At 42.2% G+C, this 25,362-nt stretch overlaps 1 protein-coding gene across 10 annotated transcripts in view; it reads right to left on the minus strand.

Annotated features, from left to right (window-relative positions):
- LOC148031726 (Vacuolar protein sorting-associated protein 26) overlaps positions 1-25,362 on the minus strand; it is a 151,595-nt gene that overhangs the window by 15,781 nt on the left and 110,452 nt on the right. For all 10 annotated transcript variants that reach the window (XM_087685310.1, XM_087685312.1, XM_087685311.1 and 7 more), the window contains one exon: positions 12,461-12,545. In XM_087685310.1, coding sequence (XP_087541436.1) covers positions 12,461-12,545 — 85 coding nt within the window. The remainder of the gene's footprint in view (positions 1-12,460; positions 12,546-25,362) is intronic.

Below are 25,362 nucleotides of genomic sequence, written 5' to 3' on the forward strand. Positions count from 1 at the left end.
AACTTTCTAGATTCACTTGGTCAGAGGTAAACCATGGAAATTGGTTCTTGAGAAATATATCATTACATGATAGAAGATCATGAAGAGTGCATCTACCATCCATATATTTGATAATCAAGCTAATCTTAACAAGTGCAAAAACTAATTTCAAGTTCTTTCTTATTTTTGACAAATACAAACCATTTGAAAGAGTGAAAGTGCTGCGATTAGCAACAATTAACACAATTTTACCAACTCCTTTAATAGGATAATAGGAGTTATTGGCACATGTGACAGTACTATCCTTAGGGGGCAGACTCAAGAGAAGTGAATGAATTGCATTGCAAAGTAATGTGCTTAGTGGCACCATTGTCACAACACTACATGTGATACTCCCTCAATAAGTATCCTCCTAAAGCTAGAGGACAGACCAAAGCTACTAGGAATATTGCTATAGTTTCTCACACGTGTTCCTAAAGTGTTGCTGCATGCTCAAGGGTTTTATGCACGATCCACAATAGACATACAAGAATCATATAGAAAAAGGTTATTATTGCATTATGCATTAAATGCCCATTCTACATCCCATTCAACATTTGTGGATTTCGAATTACAAGGAGGGCATGCACAACGGCTATATTAGCTTCTTTCTTCTTGGTCTCTTTTGCAACCAATTTAGGACACTTCTTAATGACATGATTTCTTGCCTTCCAATAAATGCGAAAGCTGTAACTCTCATTTTTTTTCTCATTCTTATCAACCTTCTTTATCTAAACCAAGTTGTGGCACGTCTGAAATTTTTTTGAGACGTTTGAAACCCCATTTCACACTTAACCTTTTTAAAACATATACATATTTGGGGAAATTTTAAAAAAAAGCATTGACCACAAGTTGCTTTTGGCTTCAGCCTGCATGAAGTCCATAAACTGTGGGAAACAAATCTGACTGCATGGAGGCTGGAAACACTGCTGCAGACAGTGCAGTTATTCAGCCAACTGTCACTGTTCACAGCCACAAGTCTAAAGTTTGAACATTGAAGAGAAGACCTCTCTCTCTCTCTCTCTCTCTCTCTCTCTCTCTCTCTCTCTCTCTCTCTCGTAAAAGGCAATTGTATTAATTTCGAAAAAAAAAGTACAAGATTACATGGTTACAAGGCATAGGATCGGTTCTAGGTCATCGTGCATAAAATCTGAGACATCACAGTGAAGGTACAAAGGAAGCACAGTGACTATGGGGGGCAGAAGAAGCTGTAGTGTGCCAAGTAAGCAAATCTTGTCTAGGGAGAATATCTGTTAATTCAATCAAGTCTAGCTGCCAATAAAGAAGCCCTTTCAAGTGGGCTATATGACTCTGCACGCCCGATCAAGTATCAAAGATGAATGCATTCCTCATGGTCCATATATGCCAACAACCCCAGAAGTGTAAGAAAGGAAAGAGCACTTTCATATCAGCCTGCCTCTCTCTCTCTCTCTCTCTCTCTCTCTCTCTCTCTCTCTCACACACACACACACACACACACACAACTGAAGCCTAAAATTTTGAATTTGGAAATTGGAGCTTTGCTGTAGCCTGTAGTCAAAAGGCAGCAAGCTTTTGAGTTTTCAATCTTCACTTTTGAGTACCTAGTACCTCCTATGTAGTTGGCACACCTCTACTATCAATAATTGCCTTGTTGTCACTCTCTTTTATATTAACTCTGACTTCAATATTCTTGTACGCTCTGATTCTCTGTACGTATTTTCTTATTTTGAAACTGGCACATGGTATCTATTATGATTTATCTAAGTTGTTTTGAAAGAGGCCAGTAAGTTTAGTACTATACTAATAATTTGTAAAAATATGTTAAAAAATTTAGGGTCATGTATCTGCAGCAATGAACTGCTCCTTCAGATCTTTGATCTTTGCACAATTGTCCCCTTTCTTCCTTAATACAAATGTGCAAGTGTATCCCAAGCCTCTTTACCTATCTTACATAAGTGAATGTATACAATCATGATAAGTTTAAGACATTGCACAATTAAGGTATGAGTTTCCACATCTTTTCTATCCTAGCGAATCTACTCAACAATAGATAGTGGAGCTCTAACATTAACTATAGAGAAACCTACAATATCCTCACCAACACATTTTCTACTACATTTGTAGCTTCCATAGCCACAATATACGTACATCAATTCCTTGCAATGCTACACAATGTTCCACAACCCTTTTGCAACCAATACATGATGCATCATATAAACCCATAGTGGATAGCTGGTTCTATCCAACTCGTCTTCAATAGGCAAAAAACGAAATACATCATTGTTGCTAGCCATGGCCATTGACTGCTCTTGATGCAAAAGTTGCCTATATAGAAAAAAATTCATACAAAACTAACTTGTGCTATATAGCACAATACAAAAGGCCCTCTACATAGACAAAATGAACTTTGAAAGAAATTCTACATAAGGATGAAATAGCCTGCACAGTACTTTAAGAGTGCTGCAAATGAAGCCTGAAATAAACCCAAATCGAAAATGTGATGAAATCAAGCCTTATGGGCTGCCCCACCATATTAATTGACCTATGAATGCTCGTCAAATCTCGTCCCAATCGAAGGAGATGAAGTGAAGAGTATCGACAACTCTACCCAAAAAGTGTGCTGCCCAATAGGAGGAAATAATGAGTGAAGTAAATAATCTGTTGGCAAAAGGATTGATTCAACACAATTTATCTCCTTATTGTTCCACAAAAGGATGGTTCTTGGTGTATGTGCATAAATTATCATGCATTGAATAAGATAACCATCAAGAATTGTTTCCCTATTCTGCAAACGATGATATTCTCGATAGATTAGAGTAGTTGCAACTTTCAGCTGTATAGACTTGAAGAGTGGGTATCACTAGAAGCACATTCGAAAAGAGGGTGTGCATAACATAGCATTTAGCAATCGACAGGGTATTGGACCATATGCATCAGAATACACAAGAGCCAAAGGCTCACCCATATACGTAATGCCAGACTTCTTATGAGGACTGCATGCATGCCTATCATAAAGATAATGGTCGTAAGAATCAAAACATTTGTAATCAAGAAGCGGAAGATACTACAAACGAGTAAGTATTTTCATTCCCTTTAAGGACATGTGGCCAAAGCAACGATGTCATAAAAATACATGTGGTATATAAACCATAGCCAAAACATGGTCAAGGGATCTAGACATGTTTGCCTTGTCCAAGATTCTAGTGATGTTATTTGAGTTGACAAATGCTCCAAGTACTTCTAACATGATGATGGATCAAATATTCAGACAACATAGATCTTTTATAAATACATTTCTCGCTTACATTATTGTTTATTCAAAGAATGATAAAGCATTTGCAAATAGTGTTTAAGGAACTCCCCAAGTATAGGTTGGTCATCAATGGCAAGAAGAGCAATTTTTTCTTGGTGGGGATTCATTGAGACCTAATTGGTGACATGTTGTGGATTGATTGTTGATATGACTAAGCTGCAATTATCTAGTGATGTCTCATGTGTGATGTATCTACATGGTTCCCGGATATAGCGGCTTCACAGTGGAGACGTTTGTGCTCCACAACAAATTTCTCAAACACCCAGTCACTTTACTTTTCCCCAGACTGGCGGTAGAGTACCGCCAATTAGTGGAGGACTTTGGACGGCTCTTCGGCATAATTCTTCCTACTTCCTTCTCGCGGATGCAGTGAGAGCTGCAAGAGTCCCAAAGGTACGAGTGGCCGTGAAAGACACACACAGAGTATCAAAGTTCTTGGAGATTGAGGCAAGAGCTCACTCCTTTAGGCAATAGGTCATTATGATTGGGCAACAAGGGCAGTGCTTGCGCTGCCACGACTTTGGGCACCAGGCAGCAGATTGTACGTGTTTCGGAGCCAAGGTAGCTCCGTCGACAGACCTGCAGGTGGACGCTGACGGCGTCACACGGGTCCACAGACAACAGAGAGGGAGATGGCAGGGGGGGCCGCAGCCAGCTCCTCAGACGCAGCCTCGACAGCAAGGAGCAGAAGGGCGACCAGCAACACCCCCTAGGCAGAGCACTCCGCAGCCCCCCCTGCCCATCCTACCTGGCAAGACCGCAGTCCCCCACAAGCACCACCCGTGCCACAGACTACCTCACCTAAGATCCCACAGCCCCCACACCCACCCCCCCTCCACTTCCCAGGCTCCTACCGCTGACCCTGGCCCACAGTCCCCCCCTTCCAGGGCCACCAGCAGGAGGTGATGAGCCACACATGCCTACATCCTCCTCGCACCAACAATTTTCCCCCTCCCACACAGCCACCAGCTCATCTGCCCCTCCCGCTTGTCACACCTTCCCAAGACAGGCATAACTATTGCCACAAGAGTTCTTCCGTAGTGGCCCATGGTACTACCTGAGAGTTGCGAAGCGCGGAGAGTTCCCACTACCTCTAGAGGTGGGGATCTTCATGGTTCGCAAGTCAAGGAGGAGCAAGGTCCATCTACTAGCACCACTGGATGGACCAAACTACGCTTTTTTCTTTCATTCCTCTCACTCAGGGGATTGGACGACGATACAGATAGAGGAGGAGTTGAAGAGTCAGGTGGCGGACCACATCTCCCAATGGATGGGAGAAGGACTAGCACTGTTTGCACAACAGTGGCTTGGTTGCATAATGGAAATTAACTGGTGGGCTCGTACCGAGGTCCCACACTTGAGCATTATCTTTTGAGCCCCTCCACAGTGGAGGGCTCCGAGGGATGTGATCGAGTAGCCCTTGGCACAGGTGGCCCGTTTCTACCAGTGTACGGAATCACGACTTTTCGCATGGCCGATAGATGCATTGATAGTACCACCTGGAGTATCTATCACCCCTATGAGCCGGCCTAGGGCCACCATGGGGTATTGGAGTTCGCCATCCACACCCGTGGCAAAGCGTACTTGCATGTCCCGTAGTTTCTCCTCCTCATCAGCAGCCTCCACACTGAACAAATGTCTGTTCGGTCAATCACAAGTTTCCCCATGAGCTTACACCTTGCATCCTGAAATGTGAATAGTCTCCACTACCGTGGGGCACGTGGTTCCAAGAAATTGATTGTTCGGCAAGAGCTGCAACCTTTTCGGTCAATCACAAGTTTCCCCATGAGCTTACACCTTGCATCCTGAAATGTGAATAGTCTCCACTACCGTGGGGCACGTGGTTCCAAGAAATTGATTGTTCGGCAAGAGCTGCAACCTACCCTTGCCGGACGGATCAACATTTTACTTCTGTAGGAGCACAAACTCACCCCTCCCAAGCCCAGCGGGTAGAGAAGGTACTCTCGGGCAGCTCGTACACTTACTGGAAGCACGCCATAGGTGCCCACAGCAAGAGTGGAGGCGTATGCACCTCTATTGGCCCGAGTCTCATCCCCTGTGTACAAGACCATGGGACGATAGTGGCAGGGAGGGTTCTATGGATCAGATTGGATATTGGACACTCGTGCCTTGGAGTCCTCAATGTCTATGCCCCTACGGAGGTTAGGGCACGCAACAGGTTCTAGATGGAGATCGCGGATGGACTCCCAGAGGTGGACTCCTGGATTATTGAAGAAGACTTCAACAACCTGGAGGCTTTGGAGGACTAGCAGGATAGAGGCAAAAACTACAAGGGCATGGCCGGGGAGAAGCAGGAGGCATGGGAGGTAATTCTATTGGCAATAGGAACACACGATGCCTGGAGAGACCCAGCCGTCCATAGGAGGGAGAGGTGGCTGGACTTCTCTTGGGGATACAAGCAGCTAGGTGGAGTCCTGCTAGAGCGATTGAAACGTTTTATATCGAAGAGTGCGAAGGCTCTCGTGGAGGCCCGATTGGGCAGTTGGCGGGCACCGCGTTGTCCGCCGGTTCTCCTGACACTAGATTCCCCAGCATCTGTCCTAGACACACGATCCTGTCGGATCCTTGACTGGATCTATAGAAGGGAGGAGGTGATGAGATAGATAGAGCAGCTTTGGACTAGGGAATGGGGCAGGAGGGACCGGATCGCAGAGGAGGTTGTAGAGGTCCTAGCCGAGTCGAGCAGAATCTACCAAGAGGTAGCTATGCACGCCAGGCAACAGAGCTGGGAGGAGGAGAGAGCACTCCCGCAGGACCTTGCAGCCACGCAGAGATTACTACAGGAGGCACAAGGGGACCCCACCTTCCACACACAGGAGGTGCGCGCGCGAACAACTATTGTTGGCCTAGAGGACAGGTGCTTAGAGTTCTCTTTCTGCACCTTAGCAGCTTTTTGGGCGCTGAAGGGAGACAATGTGCAGGGAGTTTTTCCAGGTGCACCGGCCTCGCACCTCAAGAGAGCAGATACGCAGCCTTTGAGATCAGTATGGGAGGACTCGTTCTAGCTAAGACGAGGTGATGGAGATTGCCACTGACTACTACAGGCGCCTTTTCCAGTAGGAGACGGCCTCAGCTAGAGGACAGCGATGTAGGCAGCACGTCTAGGATCAGATCCCGTCCCTCGTCACAGTGGAGATGGGATGCTCCCTCCTAGCCCCCTTCACAAAGAAGAAACTAGAGGAGGCTTTCCATACACAAGACGGGCAGAAATGCCCAAGAGAGGATGGCCTCTCTAAGGCCTTCTTTACTACCTACTGGGAAGTGGTGAAGGATCCCCTACTGATGGCCTTCCAGGAGATTTTCACTTCAGGACAGATGACAGGGAGCCTTTCAACAGGCCTTATCAGTCTTCTCCCCGAAGGGGGGGACCGATTGTAGCTTTCCCAGTGGAGACTGATCACCTTATTGTCAATGGCCTATAAGGCACTGGCAAAGATGATTGGTATGCGACTACACCCCGTGCTGCCAAACATCATCCATAACACACAGACAGGCTTTGCCCAGGATAGGAGTATCCTAGACAATGTATTCACCTTCTTTGAGGTGACAGAGTGGGCTCAACATAGTGGACAAAGACTGGCTGTACTACTCTTGGATTTCGAGAAAGCTTATGACAGGATGGACTCGAATTTCCTAGAGGGCACCATGGTGAGGTTGGGTTTCCCCCAGGCTTGGATCTGTAGGGTCTCCGCACTTTATAGATCGGCCACCAGCAAGGTTCTCATAGGTGGTAGGTGAGGGGAGGAGTTTTGGCTAGAGAGATCGGTCCAGAAGGGCTGCCCCCTGGCTCCGTACGTGTTCCTGCTCTTTGTAGAGGCGATGTCTCACTTCCTCAGGTCCTGTGTGAGCAAACTACACGGCCTCCGACTTCCAGTGAGAGAGGAGACTAAGTTGTTAAACCTAGAGTATGCAGATGATACAACCCTCTACATTGAGGACGATGAGTTGATGCTGGAGAGAGTGAGGCTGGCTCTTCAGGTGTTCTGTTCTACAGCGGGAGCAAAAATCAACTGGTGAAAGTCGGTTGGCTTCCTCATAGACCCGGACTCTAGCACGGAGTGGGGTATCCACCTAGGATTTAGATGGGTGAGCAGAGGGCAAATTATCCGGTACCTACGGTTCCAGGTGGGACTCGACATCACTCCCGCCCAGCAATTTCTTCCAGTCCTCGATTCTATTCGGAGGAAGCTAACCTACTGGAGCACGGGTCGCCTCTCACTTGCCGGCTGAGCCCTAATGGTTAACCAGGTCCTCCTAGCAACGGTCTGGTACATCGCCTCATGTTGGTGCTTCTCCTCATCCTCTGTAGTGCAGCTTCACTGCCTAATGCAGAACTTCCTTTGGTCCGGGTCAAACGGCTCCAGGGATTCCAGGGCCAAGGTGGCATGGGCAACCATCATACAGCATCGATCAGAAGGAGGGCTCAAGATCATAGACCGAGAGTTTCAGAGTATAGCCCTCTTGGGCAAGCTAGTTGTCCGCGGCCTCACACCGGGAGGGCAAACCCGGAAGATCCTATTGCAGGAGGGTCTTCAGGATTGTAGACCAAGGCTTGGTGGTGAGTGGAGACCGTCCCTGAGATGGATCTTCACATCAGCCCAGATCACCTCCTCTAGATCACCTTTCCTACACAGCTCACTCCGCGTGTGGCAAGGCCTTCGTAAGGCCCTAATCCAGAGCACCCCAAGCTGCCAAGAGGAGGTAGGCCGTCAGCCGGTGATTTGGAACCCCCAGGTCAAAGATCGGGTAAGGGGCACAGATTGGCGAGCGCCCCCACATCCAGTGGGCTGGTTGGGAGGTCGGCCTAGCTCGTACCATTAGGACATGGCGGGAGGTGTACAGGATGGTAGACGAGGAGGTGCTGCAGCGAGTATCAAGCTGCTAGAGAGGAGTGGAGTTGAGGAGAAGGGAGATACACACAGCAATACCTCTGGAGTGGCTTGCTCCCCCAATGTGAGTGCCGATAGCGCGAGGGGAGGTATAGGCCGCTAGGTTTTAACCAGCAAGCATCCCCCTACAGGCAGCAGGTAGAGTGGGCAACGCCCCGCAAGGGACTTTCTTCACCGTTCAGGAGGGGGGGTGTTTGGCCCTTGATAGAGGACAGCAGGATGAGGGGACAACTGCCCTTTCATGGAGGAGGATTCAGGTGGTGGGCCTTCAGGGGAAGACATGGCAATTGGACCCCTATTTTTTCTGGAAGGAGCTCAGAGAGTGGCGCCTTTGGATTTGGGAGGACAAACCACTTGATGAGTTGGAGTGGGATCTAGGAGAGTAGCTATGGCCGGCCACTGCAGTCACCAAGAAGCCATCGAGGTTCCTGGAGTACACTACCAGGATTGGCAAACACGTACTAATGCAAGAGGATATGGGTTGGGCACCGTCACGTAGAATGCACTAGGCGGAGCATAGCATCACAGAGCCGTTCCGATGGACCTTCTGATGCTGCCCATAGAATAGCTGGAGGCCAAGGAGGGTGTCGTATTTCTTATGGTCGGTGGCACATGGAAGCTTGGGAGTGAGAAGTTGGCTTGCCCAGATGCAAGAGGGAGGTTGTAAGCGCTGCAAATAGCAGCCTCTAGAAACCCCAAAGCACTGCCTTTGGTCATGTAAGGAGGTGTAACTCGTGTGGAGAGGAGCATGTCGCATCCTTCACCGTATAGCGCCCAGCCTTGGATGTATCTCATGGGGAGCTTTCTACTGATAGACAGTCAACCAGGGCCGTCATTGAGGCCGGGATACAGGACACGATATTCATCATCGAGGCAAGGTCGTGTGTGCATTGGTCGGTTTGGAGGCTCTACCCATCCGCCAGGTACTGGAGCCCACAACAAACCGCTCTTAGGTATGGGAGATCATAGGGAGTCTTACTAGATGGCATATCTGGAAGGCGCCGCTGTGTCGAGGCTTTCCGCGGAGAGAGACTTTCAGTATAGGCGACCTTAGCAGAGCTCTGGACCTCCATCATCCACTCCCTCCGCGGCCGTTGGGATCAAGTGCATGGCGAGTCGAGGGCTCGTCAAGAGCTCCGTTATCATTTCATGCATACTTGGGGCGGCCACAACCTATTTTTCGTGATGCAGGCAGCCAGCCCCAAATGGTGATACACCCCCCCCCCCCCCCTCCATGGCTTCTTGCCCCCATCCCCCCCAGACCACCTTGAGAGGCTTGTATACATGATGTATTTGTGACTTTGCATCAACTCTAGCTAGTCTATTGAGCATGAGTACTCCGTTGTAATTAGTTTTTTTGAGTAATATAATCAGCCACATTTTATTTGAAAAAAAAAAAAAACCCCTCTCGTTTCACTTCATTATGATCCTATTGCTCATTCGATTAAGGACATATTTCATAAGGTATTTGAGTGGTATGGTGCTCACTAGAGCCTTTTAGAGAGGGTGTTGGCTTGCTTCAGCCTTTTGAGGAGTCTCCGATTCCATCACAATCGGCGGACTGGTAGTCATACATATAAAGGTAAAGAGAAGGAGTGGTGTGGCATAAAGTCACATTCAAAGAGAAGAATAATGCAAAAGACATGATGTTGGTTCGTGTAATGAGCCTCATGGTCGTGCTTGGTAGAGCATGAGATCATGTACAACTCTCCATCATCTTGGTTCACTTGGAGCCTACTGATGGCTCAAGTGAATGATTTTTCTCGGCTCTAGTTATGCTCCACGCCCTCACATGCTCTTGCTCCAAAGGGGCAAGTGCAAGGTTGGTCAGAGGTCATATTGATGCTCTTTCATTCTTGGTGAATTTGATGTGTGCCATCCAATTGACACATTCTAGCAACTCCAAATTTTGGACTATTGTGCATTGTGTCTAGCACCAAGTTCACGATGGGACATGTGACATGATGTGTTCACATGGTCTCGCATGAGAGGACTTAGGGCAGCGTATACTCTAGTGGAGGAATCTTGGTATCAAGATAAGCTATTCATGGAGCTTGTGTGGTTATAGGAGGTGCAAGGCGGCTAGCTTGATTACTTTACCTTTAAGTTGATGGTGGCAGCAATGGCCAATGTTGCCAGTCAGGTTTGGTTCAATGTATTTTGGTTTTCGATGCCTTTTGGTCACAGCAACAGGCAATCAAGGATACTTGCAGTTTTTCAACAAGGGATACATCATGAAGCTGTGTTTTTCAAGCTTGAGATAAGCATATGATTAACTCCTAGCTCTTTGGACAAGCAAGACATTACATGACTTGTGCAAGACAGAGCAGGTCCATTAATACTGAGAGTTTAATAACTAAGAGCTAGAGATCAATTAATTGTTTAATGTGCAAGTGCTAAGTGAACATTTAGATAACTAGGGCTTTTTAGTGACAAAGTTCCAATTAAAATATAAAATTTGGGTTTTAGAGCCAAGGTTTAGGCCTGAAATTTAATATTTATGGATTAAAATATGCATTTAATGCAAAAACTCCAAGGAAAAAGCTTAAAAATGTAAGTCAAGAGTGTTGCCAGTTTTGGGCAGATAGAAGTAGTTTTTGAGGCAGTCATGGCATGCAAGGGAGGGGTCATGGCTGTTTTTACAGCATCATGGCAGGTTTCTCTCTCTCCCCCGTGAGCATGCATGCAAAGATAGGCTGTTTCTCATCTCCTTGACACATGATAGAGGCAGAACAGTAGTGTGCAAGGCTGGAAGATGTCATGCTATGCTAGTAACAGATGTGGGCTGCTTTGGATGGCATAGATTTGCTGACTAGGGTTCTGTGCATGTTGTGTGCAATTCTCTCCCCTCTGTGGGCACTAGTCCTGTTGTTGGGAATTGTCTTACATTGCGAACAAGTGTTTTCTCTACTTTGGTGCAGTTTGCTGCAAGAAACATACTATATTTTCTCTTTTATACACAAAGGACAGGGCTGGACAGCATTGTTCAGGGCTGAACTGTCTGGCAGTTGAAGCTTCTGGCACTAATAAAGCTTCTCTATTTAGCTTAGACTTGCTGTCTAGGCTTGCATTCTGTCTCTGTGCAGCACTTTCTCTCCAGAGGACATAGAGTTTGTTGTGGGCGGCAGTCTTGGTCTGGGTGCAAGTGCTTTTTGAAGAAATTTTACATAAATTAAAACTTTCATGGCAGATGTGGTTAATTCTAGAGATTGATAATCATAATTGGTGAAAGCACCTTGTGATTTAGTGAGCAGGCAGGGCTGGACTGATTTGTGAAGAGCAGGAACCTGAACAAGTTGCTATTTAGAGACTGAGTGGCTGAAACTTAGGGTTTAAAAGCAGAATCAACTACTTTATACTTTGATTGAATGGCCATAGTAATCTCAAAGGCATACTGCAAGCTTTGGGGCCACTCTGTGTCTTTTTTCTCTGAGCATGAGCATTCTAGCTCCACCTGTGTGAACTGATTTGTTGCTGAAATTGTGGTTAAGTGCTTCTGCAAGTAAAGTTAATAATTGCCCTTTGCAAGTGTAAAGATTTCGTTGTAACCACATAATACAGACAGTCACAAGTTGTTTGGCTGTCGTGCTTTAATGAGACAATAGCCATGGTTTAGCTTTGTAATCACAGGAGAGATCCGTTGAATTGAAAATACTTGGTGCCCAAAGGGTTAGATAGAAACTCATTTGGAACAGTATAAAAATATCCTTCTCTTGGTTCGAATGCAAAAGGATACAGGCTTCTCAAACATACGAAAATGAGAAAGAATGGCAAAGTTGTGCTTCCATAATGGAAGCTCAAATGGGCATACGGTGGAGAAAGGGAGGATAAGGTGGTAAAGAAACCACACCTATTGCTTTTATTGGAAACATACCTCTCCTAAATTATGGAAAAAGAAAGGATCTGGTTCCTAATTACAAATGCATGTGTGCTCTATGATATTTTAGAAGAGAAAAAAGACACTTTGCTGGCTGGCTTAGTGTTAATTGGGTCTCAACAGAGTCATTCTTTTGTGATTCTCATCCTCAAGCTAACCTAATACACATTGCATGCTTTTCAGTTGTTTAAGTAATTTTCTCATTGTGTTCTTTCCTTTGGGTAGCCTGAATCCTCACAAAAACAATTTAATCTCCATCCCCTTGCAAATTTATCCAAGAAGAAAGCAACTAATTTCCATGCCCAATAAAAAGTTAGGTACATTTTTTAAAGAACAAAATAAATTAGCTTTAAGTGATACCTTTTTCGTGTTCCACAATAAATTCAACTGTTGTAGATAGATTTTTTTGCATGTAGCCTCTTAAAATTTTAGCTGTCAAAAGATACTGTGAAAGAACCATAAGAAAGAGAGGGACAAAACTCATAACATAAGATATTAGCCAAACTGTTCAAACACTGCCAACATATATTTTGGAAACATGTACGAACATGTTGACATCTATCAAATGTTTTGTAAATGGCTTTCAATCCATGATGTAATTTGCACTACCTTCAAAACTTGGTGCACATTGAATTCACAGCATACACATTACCTTAAAAACCAAAAGCAAGATGACACATGACAACTAGAGTCTTGCAAAATAGCATCTAATTTACATAGTAGATCATTCATCTCAATAATCACTATTTAAGTCTCAAATGCCCACATTTTTTACTTCAAACATGGAAATCTATGCAACTGCCCACCTGAACATTAATATGTGTATTGATATGGTTCAAAAAGAAACATGCAACTTGGTTTTTTTACAACTGTTGTTTAGTGGAACCCCATTCTAAAAGGTCATTTCACATAGCTTGTGAAAGCCTTCTGCCTAGCCCATGTATAACCACATTACAATCCCATTAGGGTATGGCACAAACTCATCACTCAGCCATGTCCATTAACGAGAATCTAAACCACCCAAGAAAAATCAAATACATGCCATTCGAGCATATGACTTGAAATCCATACCATCTAACCTAATGTTATTCAATTCATTCTCCACAAGCTTATGCATAAAATAAATTTTCCCTATCATCAAACTAGAGGGGTCTCTCCATTGTGTGCTAATTGATTTCTTAACATCAAGGGTGAATCTATACCATAGGACTAACAAACAAGACCCAATCTTTCTACTCTATGAGCATCAATACTTTTTTGGGAAGGTTCTTTTTACCAAATTATTGCTAGGGCAATCCACTTTTTCCACCAGGCCTTGAGAACCCCTTCTTGTTACTTTCTATGAAGAGCATAATTTTTACTACATATTACTTATTACATTCTTGCTAAGGGAGCCTACATTTCAATTTCCCATATGGATGATGGGACACTCAAAACAATTGTTTTGATTGGCAATTTTGTATTGTCTTCCTTTTAGGAAAACTAGTCTAAGGAAAAATGTCATGGGGATGTGTATTTTTAATGCTTAGCTTTGGAATCATTAAGTTGTGCACATGTGAGGTGCAAATATGAAGTGCAAGTCAATTAAGTCATAGTGACAGCCTAATTACCCTCAGAATGCACTGGGTTGACATTGGCAAAAGTTGTATTAAGTTATGCTAGATAGGTACTTGTGGGTGCCTGATGTCGATTTGGACCTAAGACATTAATTGGGCCTTGAAAATGTCTTGCGGTGACATTACACTAGGCATTAATTAATAAATTAATCCTAGTCTAAGCCCAATTGATGTTGGGAACAAATTAAAGTTCCAAAGGGATTAGCATTAAATGTGAATGGGCACCAACCAATTAATGGGCAGGGCCAAATGGATAATTGCTACTTCACAAACTTGCCCGTGCAAGCTGAAAGAAGGTTGTTTGGGGTAGGTTGAGTGTGGAGGCAGCCATTCAAAGGTTGAGGGAGGAAGGAGGAGCTATTCAATGTTGTTGGTGCTTGCTGTAATAGCGGATTCTAGCTAGGGAGGCTGCTAGAGTCACGTGACAACTGATTGGGCACACACGATAGGACCAGGGTTTATACAGCACATATCCGTACAATTTAGTACGAAAAAAGCACTTTTTGGCCACTCTCCTTCAAGCCTACAACTTTCTTTTTTTTCTTCTCTCTTTCTTATTTCTCTCTCCCCCAAGCCTCTCTCTCTCTCTCTCTCTCTCTCTCTCTCAAGCTTCTCACACCCTCTTTTTCTCTCACGCATCTCTCAAGTTCCATAGTTGCACTAGTACCACATACGAAAGGTTTCATACTATACCACACTTTAGGTATCGTACATTACGCATTAGTACCATAAGGTACTAACTTAATGGATACATCTTTTCTTGTTCGAATTGCACTTTTGGATGAGCTAAATGCTCCTTCTAATATGTTTCTCCCATGAGATTGGGTTATTTGAGATTCAAACAATTTCTCTCAACCTTCTCTCTCTCAAGCCCACGCTTCTCTTATTTGTATGGTCATTCATGTATGATGTATCCGCTCCCATCTATCTAGTTGTAAGTTGTAGGTAGCATTAGCGCATGTATCATTAAGTTTTGGCATGTTACCCTCAAGTATTCATCTTATATACTCTAATAGCATTGCTATTTAAAATTGAAACATCTATTCTATTAGCTTTAGTCCAAAATAATCAAGTTAACTTTTTTTTGTACTAATATCGTATCGTACCTTATAAAATCTTAAGGTACCATTTAGTACCGTATTTTATCATACCGTACCATATCGTACGTTTCATACTTCACAACTATGGATATGACAAGGGCAACAAGTTTCCTTCTCTGCCTCAGTGAGAGGTAGCGATAGAAGAGGAGGGCTTACCAGCCACAGTTGCGATTTACCCCCCTTTTGAGACTATTGGTGCCATTAGAATCGCCATGAGAGATGCTATTCAAAAAATTCTATCCACATATCATTTTCTCTCTCATTCTTTGACATCTCTCAACAATTCTCAGCATATTCCAAGCATTGGTGAAGAGTATCAGTGATTTTTGCTGCTGAAAACCCTAATTTACTGCAGCAATTGGGGTTTCTCAGTCACTGTAGTATATATGCCCAAAAATTGAAGACCCCCTACTCAAAGTAGCAACTGTGAATTGAGAACTTACAACTGATCTGAGGGGTGAGCCTATTCCCATTTGTTTGCCCCACACGCAAAGAGCCTAAGGATTTAATTGTGACTAAATCTCTAACAAAAAGAGGGGGCAAATTGTTCCTTGTTGTTGCTGCTCATTTGTAACAGCCCTTTGTATTGCAGATTGAAGAAGATCGGGCCTAAATCTCAATGTACTTTGTCTTTAAGTAATAGGAGAGAAAGAAGTACAACGACCGCCAATTGTTAAGGCCAATTAGGTGACGGGGCTTCCAAGATTATTTGGTAAAGCTTAAATTGCAGGTTTGTGAATTTTATTGCGTGCTGTAATTTGTGTAAAATCAGGTCATCTACCACCCTATCCAAGAAGGAAGGCTAGTCTCATGGTTCCATTACCGGGATACATCAACTCCCTTCAGTAGGTGGACTCAAGGCACTTGTGTGCAAGCTAGTGAATTTACACATTGCTGAATTTGTGATCAGTTGAGTGCATTTCAGCAAGCATGTCATCATCATACTCTAGCGCAATGGGTTCAAGTCATGATGATGCTTCATAGTTTGAAGGTTCACAAAGCATTGGGAGAAATGCAATGCTTGATCTTGGAATGGGCACGCAACGAGGGTAGAGAGTAGAGAATGTTTGTTTTGACCAAAAGCGAGTCCTTCAAAACCTCAAAATGCTGATGACCAACAAGGGGAAGATCAATGACCAATAGCAAATAATGACAGTGGCACAAGCTATGCAAATGCAAGGCCATCATAGTAGTGCCAATCCAATGAGTTTTAGGCAACAAGGCATACTAATTAATAAAAAATGAATGAGAATGAAATAATTATTCGGTGCATAACAATACTCAATCACAAGTGAGAAGCAACATATTAATGACTAAGAGGGAATACAAAGCTCAAGGTGATCACATTGAAAATGCCACATTTTTGTGCTAATGGTGTATGAAGTGTCTTTTATAGTAAAATGAAACCCTAAATGGCTTAATGGTCATAGGCAACCCTAAATGAAACCCTAACCTTAATGTCACTTAGTATCTAGGACACTGGGCCTTGGGGGCAACATTTGCATGTAATGACAATTTAAATGCCTAGGAAGCTCGAATCATGGATCAAAGGGCATCAATGAGTAGCCCATGAGATTTCCTACAAACCCCCCTCCATGGAATGGGTGGACTCATCTAGGAGCAATAATAAAATCCTAGAAAATAAAAAGAGATAAAAGGTCATGCTTGCACAAGTTCATCCAAGTGAATATAGCAACCTATGACAATACAAAGTATGATGAATCATGGTACAAATGGAATTAAGTTCAAGGCTTTCCAAAAAGCTTGGAACTTTGGTCAAGGAAGAGCCTTTGTGAAGAGGTTTGCCAAGTTTTCTTTAGCGGCTATGTAAGACACCCTACTCTTCATCTGGCATCCGCTCACGAACATAATGGCAATGAACTTCTATATGCTTTGTGTAGGCATGGAACACTGGGTTTTGCACAATGGCCAAAGCACTCTAGCTATCAATCTAGGTAATTGTTGGAGCCGTCTGGTGCACATGGAGATCTGCAAGTAACTTGCAAAGCCAAACACACTCCACTGTGGCTGTGAACACTACTTTGTACTCAACTTCACAATTGCAAGTAACTTGCAAAGTCAAACACACTCCACTGTGGCTGTGAACACTACTCTGTACTCAGCTTCACAACTGGATGTAGCAACTGTAGTTTGTTTCTTCTTGAACCAAACAAGAGATGTACCCAAGAAGAACAGTTGCCACTATGAGAGACACGAGAATCTAAACATCTAGCCCAATCACTATCTAAATATCCATGCAAAGAGAGTGAAGAATCAACCTTATAGAGAAGGCCAAGATCTTGGGTGCCTACCAAAGAAGTATTGAAGGAGGTGCATGAACTTGCTCAACTTGGAGAAAGCAAACTGAAGATCAGAGCTCCTGTGACATAGATAAACTAAGCATCAAATAGCTCACTCATATAGAGTAGTGTCAAAGGATCCACTACCATCATCAAAAGTTGATCTAAACAAGGCTCCAAGGGAGTAGACACGGGCTTGCAATTCTCGAACTAAAGTGCTGAAGAAGCTCTCCAAAATACTTTGACTGTGTCATGATGATGCTCCCCTAAATGGTGGCAAATTTGATACTTGAATAATAGTGAAGTAGAGCAACATCTATCATGGCAAATGTTTGCTTTAAATCAGCCTTAAATGCTGCAATTTGATTGGCATTGGTTCTTTATTGCATGCTATAGCCACTAATGTGCAAGAAGATTATCTTGTTCTTTGCAAGCGAGGGCTTGTGTGTGGTCAGCCAAAGGAAGAGGCTGCTTGCTATCCCGAAGAGTGTTGAGTAGCCACCGGGGGACTCTTTAAGGCTGCTGAAGTTCAGCCCTTGTGTGCTCCAAGTGATCATGAATAGTGGGCTGCTCATGCGGCAAGGTATCATGCTGTTGTTGTGGCTGTAAATCAGGCTGAATAGGCTGTTGTAATGTATTTCTAGGTGGTGGAAATGAAGGCTGAGCAGAAGAATCAGCGTGGAACCATTATAATAAAGTGGTAGTAGGCTATAAAAAATGTCTGAAGTATCAATAATAGGCTGTTTTTTACAGTCCAGCAAAGGATGAGAAGCATTTTCAATAAACATAACATCTCAGCTAACAATAATCTTGCTTGTAGAGGGTTGATAAATCCGGTATCCTTTGCTTCTAGCACTATACCTAATGAATATGAAATGGACAGACTTATCATCCAACTTGTGTCTTTTTCTGAGAAGGCACATGGCAATATGCCAATGAACAAGTCCTCATATGAGAGAGAGAAGGCTTGGAGCCAGTCCATGCCTCATAAGGAGTGATGGTGCACAAAGCTTTTGTGGAACATTTGTTCAAAACATAAGCAGCACAAAGAATAGCATTGAGCCAAAAAGAGTTGGGTAGATCCTTATTCTTCATCATGCATCTTGCCATCTCCATGAGCAATCTATCCTTCTGTTCCACTAATTCATTTTTGTTGTGGGGAGTAAGAGATGGTGCACTGATGAGGAATATCTCGACATGCAAGATACTCTAAAAATTGTTTGGAAATATATTTACTCCCCCTACCCCCAATCGGTGCAAGGGGTCCAAATGCGAAAGCCGCTTTGGTTCCCCACCATGGCAATAAAAGTCTTGAAGCAAAAGAAGAGTTCAAACATAGACTTCAGCGCATATAACCAAGTGAATTGGGATTAATCATCAATAAAGGTGACAAAATAGAGGTATCCACCAAGAGATTTGGTGGTCCGCATAGGACCACAAATATGAAAGCAAGTATCATGAATAGAAAGATTACACTCACATTAAATGAAAAAAGTGCAATCCTTAATTTGAGTATAGTTCACGGTCTCATGTGTGATAGCATGTTCAAACTCCTTTTATCCTAATGCAATGCGCTTACGATATTCAATGATTCATGCCTTGTCTTTTGACAGTAATTGCACCTCTTGGATTTGTTGGAGGTACTTATTTAAGGGTTGGAAAAGCCACCATGGGAAAACATCTTCAATGTAAAAGGTATGAAAGTAGAAGGATAACTAGTATAAAGGTTTGCTGATTTTTTTACTAGCAAGCTTGTTTTTTACTTTAGGTTTGGACTTTCGACGATGATAGCTGGAAAAGTCCTGTTCGGTCGCCAAAGTAGCATTGTGGTTGAGACAACTTTGGTCTTCGTACAACAAAAGAGACACAAGTTGGTTGAAGATATAGGTTACTTGGTTGCCCATAGTTACCAACCACAAAATGGTAGCAAAACCTTGATAAGATTCAAGTAGACCATTAAGAGTACATGAAACACGTTGATGATTGGGACTACTACATCAATATTCAACAATTGTTCACGAATATCTTTGATGTTGGTGAGATAGATATCCATGTTATCTCCTCCTTCCATGCAAACATCTTCCAACTTCTTACGTAGGTAAGCAATGAGTGCTTCATTATGCACTTGATAGAATGGTTCAAGTTGATCCGCATCCGTGGTTGTCTTGTATCATTAGATGCGTGGATGGTAACTCTCTTCATGAGTAAAGGAATTAAGGCATGTGATAGGGCATCATGGCCATCCCATCGAATCTGCTCTTGAATGGGAGGCGATGTGGAAAAGAAAGATGATTCGGCATTATGAGAGCCACCTCTTGATGTGGAGCCAGGAGATGGTGCCAATGTCATATCGTATATGCCCACATAGGATAATTGGTGCCGTCAAGCTTGTCATTGGTGCCAAGTACGCCCAATAAATCATTATTATTGTTGGCCATGAGTGAAAATCAAGCAATAAAATAATAATTTCCAAGTGAAGAGAGAAAATAAATGCTTGAATAATGATGAACCGTTGAGAGAAGAGATGTTGACTGCTACAATGGAGTCGAATAATATGAAAAATAATATTTTTCTCTTGTTTTTTTTCTGAGGAGAGAAAAATATACTGAAAATAATAATTTTCTGAAATTAAATATTACTCAAATAAGGCAGCAGTCATCAATATGCTGAAATCAGATATTAATGGCTGAAATGCTCCGAGGATGTGGACAACAACAGAATTTTGCAATATTCACTTAATAAACGTGCAGAACTAATAGAACTTGTCTTCAATGTTGGGAAAGAAAGAATAGAATCAGCAGCCAAATAATATGTTTTTTGAGTGTGCCAAGGCCAAAGAAAGTGATTTGAGGCAAAAACCCCAAAATTCGAGTGACTCCGAGGTGTAATTAGGATGAAATTATTACCCAATTGATGTTGAATGTTATGCTTGAAGCTAAATGAAGCCTCACATTTGATGAAATTTGATGGACTTCAAAAAAGCCCCAAAGTTTATCAGGAAATTGAAGAGAGATTTGAAGTTTTGTGAAATTTTATCTTAGATGATGCCAAATGCTGCATTATTGAAGAATTGGGTCTCAATTTTGATGAAGAATGCAAAATTTTAGAAAAGCCCCAAATTTGGTAGCGAAATTGCAGTAAAATTTGGCCAACAAGTGAAAAGCTTCAAATTTGATGAAGACCATGCGTCAAATTCCTTCAATCCAGTCTCAATATTCATAAATTTGATGAAAGCACTAAAACTTTGTGAAGATTGGGCGCAAATTGAGAGTGGGAGAATTTTGACAAAAGCTCCATATTTATGTTTGGGAAGGGACTCTAATGGCAACAAGGGCTTGCTAGTGAAGCTAGCCTTCCTTCTCGGAGAGGGTGGTAATGACTTGATTAATCAACAATTATATCAAGCATAAAATTCACATAAATTGAAAATGCAAATGTTACCACTTAATTTTGGAGAATGGATAGCCTATTGGCCCCAAAACCGGCGCCCCTTGTGGTATTTCTTTATCTTGAATTGCAATCTTGATGGAATACAATGAGATTCCCTGAGTCTTCTTCACACTCCAATTGTCTCTTGCTGTCATAAATGACCAGCAAGACTTCAAACCAATTTGCCCCTTGGTTTGCTCAAGGATTGTTGGCCTTCAATTGTTCTCCTTGGGTGAGAAATTCAGCCCCAAATGCTTGTTGGCTGAATGGCCACTTGAATCTCCTACAATTGCCCCAATTTCTGTGACTGAAATTCAAGTCTCTAGGCCTTCAATTTTTTAGCACACTTCTTGAGGTGGTGGCTATTAAACCTGGATTTCTGCTAAATTAAGGCTTACAATAGAGATTAGTCAATATCTCCACCTCCAATGGCCCATTTTGTTAGAAATTGCTAAGGAATGATGAGAATAGGTTCAAAGATGAGAGAGAATGCTGAAGAGAGGAAATTCAGAAATCAATTATTGCACTATCTAAGAGCCATTATGGCTATCACTACTGATGAAACACCCCGAATATGATGTTGCTTGGCTGAAACAGCCCTTGAACTGTTATTATCTACTGTTGTAGTCTCTTTTGGGCATGATATCAACTCTTGGAGGGTCTCCAACCACGAAGAGGCAAAGCCCACCGCCCACATCTAGCTGGTCCATGCCCTCGCAAGAGACACCATCTGCAGATACACAGGATACTACACCATCACAGAGGGATTCACTACTTCAGACTTTCTATGCTAGAAAAACCCATGAGAGATATCCTAAGATGAGAGTGCCTCTTGAGCAATTCCACATTTTATTTGTCTTAGACATCATTTTGTACTCAAATCTCATCAACTATGTATTGTTCACTGTTTATTTTCCATTTAGATAGTCATAGCATTAGATGTCAACTATTTTGGGACATGGAAATTTTCCCTAAATTTTCAGATGTAACATTCTGGTCTCATCGGTAGATTTAGCCTTTGGTAGACATTAATATAACTCTCTCTCTCTCTCTCTCTCTCTCTCTCTCTCTCTCTCTCAGCTTGCACAAGGCTAGAATGACCCTATATTAGCCTCCAAAAACGTTTCTTCCACTTGCATAGGCAAGGACAAGTTTTACCAAGTAGCAACGTTTCAAAACAACTTCCAGCATTATCAAGCCTTATTAAATTGATTTTCAAAAGATTAATTCCGAAAATTAATTTAATAATTATTTATGGCTCAAATCATAATCTAAGTAGTAAACAATTAAATTAGCTAGGCAAATTTATCACCCAAGTAATCCTAAGTATTCATTAGCCCAGAATCGATATTAATATAATTAATGACAATTCCCAAGTATCACTTGACACTGATGACTAATTAAATATTCTAGGCTAAGTTTTGATACCAAGTACCACCTAGTACTAGTCAAGCATAACTTATTACAGCTTTTTCCTTTAGCACCAACTGATATCTTAGGGTCCTAGATCCCACATTGTGAAACAATTAACTTGAACCTCACATGTGCACATTTGATTAACTTTTAATCAAACATTAGGCAAAGCATTAAAATTTCACGTTCTCATGACAAACCACCCCCTTGAAGTCCCTGCAATCATCCTCGATTGCACCGCAATATGCCAAAGCAAAATATACTGCACTAGAATTTTCCAAAAGGCATCATAGTCAAAACAATTGGCTATTGTTGTTTAACCATGCTAAAGCTAAACACTTTGCTGAAAATTTCAAGCCATCAAAACAATAATACACGACTAATAAAGAATCCAAAACTGCTACCAAAAACCCATAGAATGTATTTCTCATTTAGCATATCTCAACTCTTTTGGCCAAACAACCATAGCAAAGCTGAAACTGAGTATAAACCATCGCTGAACTTTCAATGGTATTCATTAAACACATTGTTGTCTAGAAAACTAGCTGAATACAACTGATAAATTGATGATCATCTATTGAAAACCAATAACTAATAATCAGTTTTTGATGATCATACATTGATGTATATTTATGCAAATGTATAGTTTCAAAGCTGTAGGTGAAAAGCCATACCATGTGCATACCAAATTGCAATGACTAATACATTGAATAGTGGCCTCATGGCAAATATACTCTCATATCAATACCTTGGATTGCATGCTGAATACATCTGAGATCCACTATACACGAGAGCTATCCGTCACTGGAGGAGTGGAACTACTATCTCCCCCTTGAGCATCAAGTAAATGCTTTGGAACCCTGCTTTGTTGAGCTTGACTAAGCCCAATTCAAAGTTGGCTCTAATTGAAAAGCCTCGAGGTAAAGATACAATAGCTAAAGGATGGTCTAGCACGTCATCCTCTTATCCACTTAGCACCCATTGATGAATAATTTTGAAACTTCACGAAATACCTTCCAGACACACTTCAACTCTGATCTTTTCCTCTTTACGTGCCAAGATCTACTCAAGTACTAATATCTCATCCATCTCCTCAACCTTTGGCTGAATTTCAATAGACACATCCTCATGCACATCACCATGAGAAGGCCTCAATATGCTCACATGAAAGGCATAGTGTATCCACCAATGTGGAGGAAGTTTCAGCCTATAAGCAACATCACTCATCCTCTCCAATACTTGGAAGGGCCCATAATATCTCATACTCAACTTCGAATACAACCTCTCTCTATCTTTCATGTTTTTCAGCCTTACCTTTTAAAAACATTGCAACATACAATCACCCTCTATAAATTATAAAGCACATTTATGGCGATTAGCTGCCCTCTTTTGCTTCTCTTGAGACCTTTGAAGAGCATACTCAACCTTTGTGTAGGTTGCATCCATGTTTTCTACATACCAATGAGCCTCAAAGATATTGTCTTTTGTATGCAAAATAGGAGACTTTCTTGCCACCTTCTGTCATGGGGACGTAAAATTTTGAGATGCTTTAATCTTATTGATAATATTCAATTAAGTTATTAATCAAATGCGCAAGGTTGTTTAGCACATGTGATGCATATGGCAGTTATTTCATGGTAACAAGCCAAGGACCCCAAAATGCAATGGGTGTCACAGCCAAAAGTTATAATAAGTTATGCCTGACAAGTACTAGGTGGTAGTCGGTGTTAGTTTTGACCCTAGGATAGTTATTCGGCCAATAAGTGACAATGTTGACATTAGAAACTAGCATTAATTAATCAATTAATGCTTATCTAAGGTTCAACAAAGGTTGAGGGCCACTCCAAGTTGCAAATGGCCTAGCCAATTTAATTATGGATGGGCACATTTAACTTTAAGCAAGGTTAGAAGGGCTAGAATTCATTTTTAGAATTATTTAATTCTAAAATTAAATTTTAGAATTATTTAATTCTAAAATTTAATTAAATGGCTAGATAATGCTGAAAAAAGAGTTTAGAAGGTTGCCACTTGGCAAAAATGCCCATGCAAGCTGAGAAAACATTTTTCAGGGCTGGGATTCAGTCATTCAAATAGTTTACAACCTAGGAGAGATAGAGAGGAAGCTACTGGTCCAATTTCTGATTAGAGAACAACAGTTTGTTGCAAAAAACAGCTATTTGGGGGCCTCAGCAAGCAACAGGAGACAACAAGGAGACACCTTCCAAGGGCTAGCAACTGTTGAGAATCAGAGTTTGCAGCAGTAGAATGTGTGCACAAGAGGGAGAGAAGAGCTCAAAGTACAAGAATGAAATCTTGCTTACTAAGTTGCTTAGAGTACAACTTGGGTACACTCTCTCACAAGTAATAGTGACCCATAGGCTGTTTATATAGCCCTTTGCCAGCTAGGGTTAGGGTTTCCCCTGCCCTTAGGGCTATTCACACCCATCTGCCCTTATACTCCCTTGCTTACAGTGGGTTTCTATGCCCATCTTCTAACACCCCCCTCAATGCTAGGGTGGCATTGGATTACAAGACATGTAAAAGATCCCCCCCTTTTTGGATGCCTTTATAAATCAGGCTTACAAGGTTGTTTTAGGTAGATGATTTAAATAGTCAAAACAATCGATCTTCAGATGAATTGGAGACATAGTTGGCCACCAATTCTTTGGGTATTTCACGAGTGTTGGGGTATTTACTTGTTATATGCCCTGTCTTCTTGCATTTGTTACATTTCATCTTCTCGGGATACTTCTTCCAGCAGTTGTTTACAAGATGTCATTTTTTCTTACAGAAAGAACATTTAGTAAGAACTGTATGAACCAATACTTGTTCACGGGAATTTGAAGTTGCCTAACTATTGCTGCTTTCTTTGTGGTTCCTCTTTTCTTCATCCAAACAGGATTGAATGGTACTTGCCAAAGTAGGATCTGGAATGTTGGTGAGAGTGGTTACAAGAGTAGGAAACACCTGTTTTACAGCTTTTAGAAGAATAGCAATAGCATCTTCTTCAAGTATTGGAGCTTGTACAGAAGCAAGCTGTGCCATAAGTCCCTTCATATGAGAAATGATTTTTCCCAAATCTTCTCCTGAACGAGATTCCAAGCTAAAGAATTCAATTTTAAGAAAGATTTTAGTATTATTCCCAGTGGCTCCATAGAGCTTTTCAAGCTCATCCCATTTTTCTTTAGCAGTGTTTAGTTGATCAACATGATGAATCAGGGATTTATCTAAGTGTAGCATTATGATTGCTTGAGCCCGTTGGTCATCCTCTATATCAATCATATTTGCAGAGTTTACAACTCTATTGCCTTGAATAAGAGGCCAATACCCTCTCTCCATCATTTTGTATTTTATAAGTACCTGCCATAGATGGAAATCCTTACCATCAAACTTTCGAATTTGAG

The sequence above is a fragment of the Lygodium microphyllum genome, chromosome 9 (assembly GCF_053477565.2).
Source record: "Lygodium microphyllum isolate KBCC chromosome 9, Lygodium_microphyllum_v1.1.10, whole genome shotgun sequence".
NCBI classification, from domain to species: Eukaryota; Viridiplantae; Streptophyta; class Polypodiopsida; order Schizaeales; family Lygodiaceae; genus Lygodium; species Lygodium microphyllum.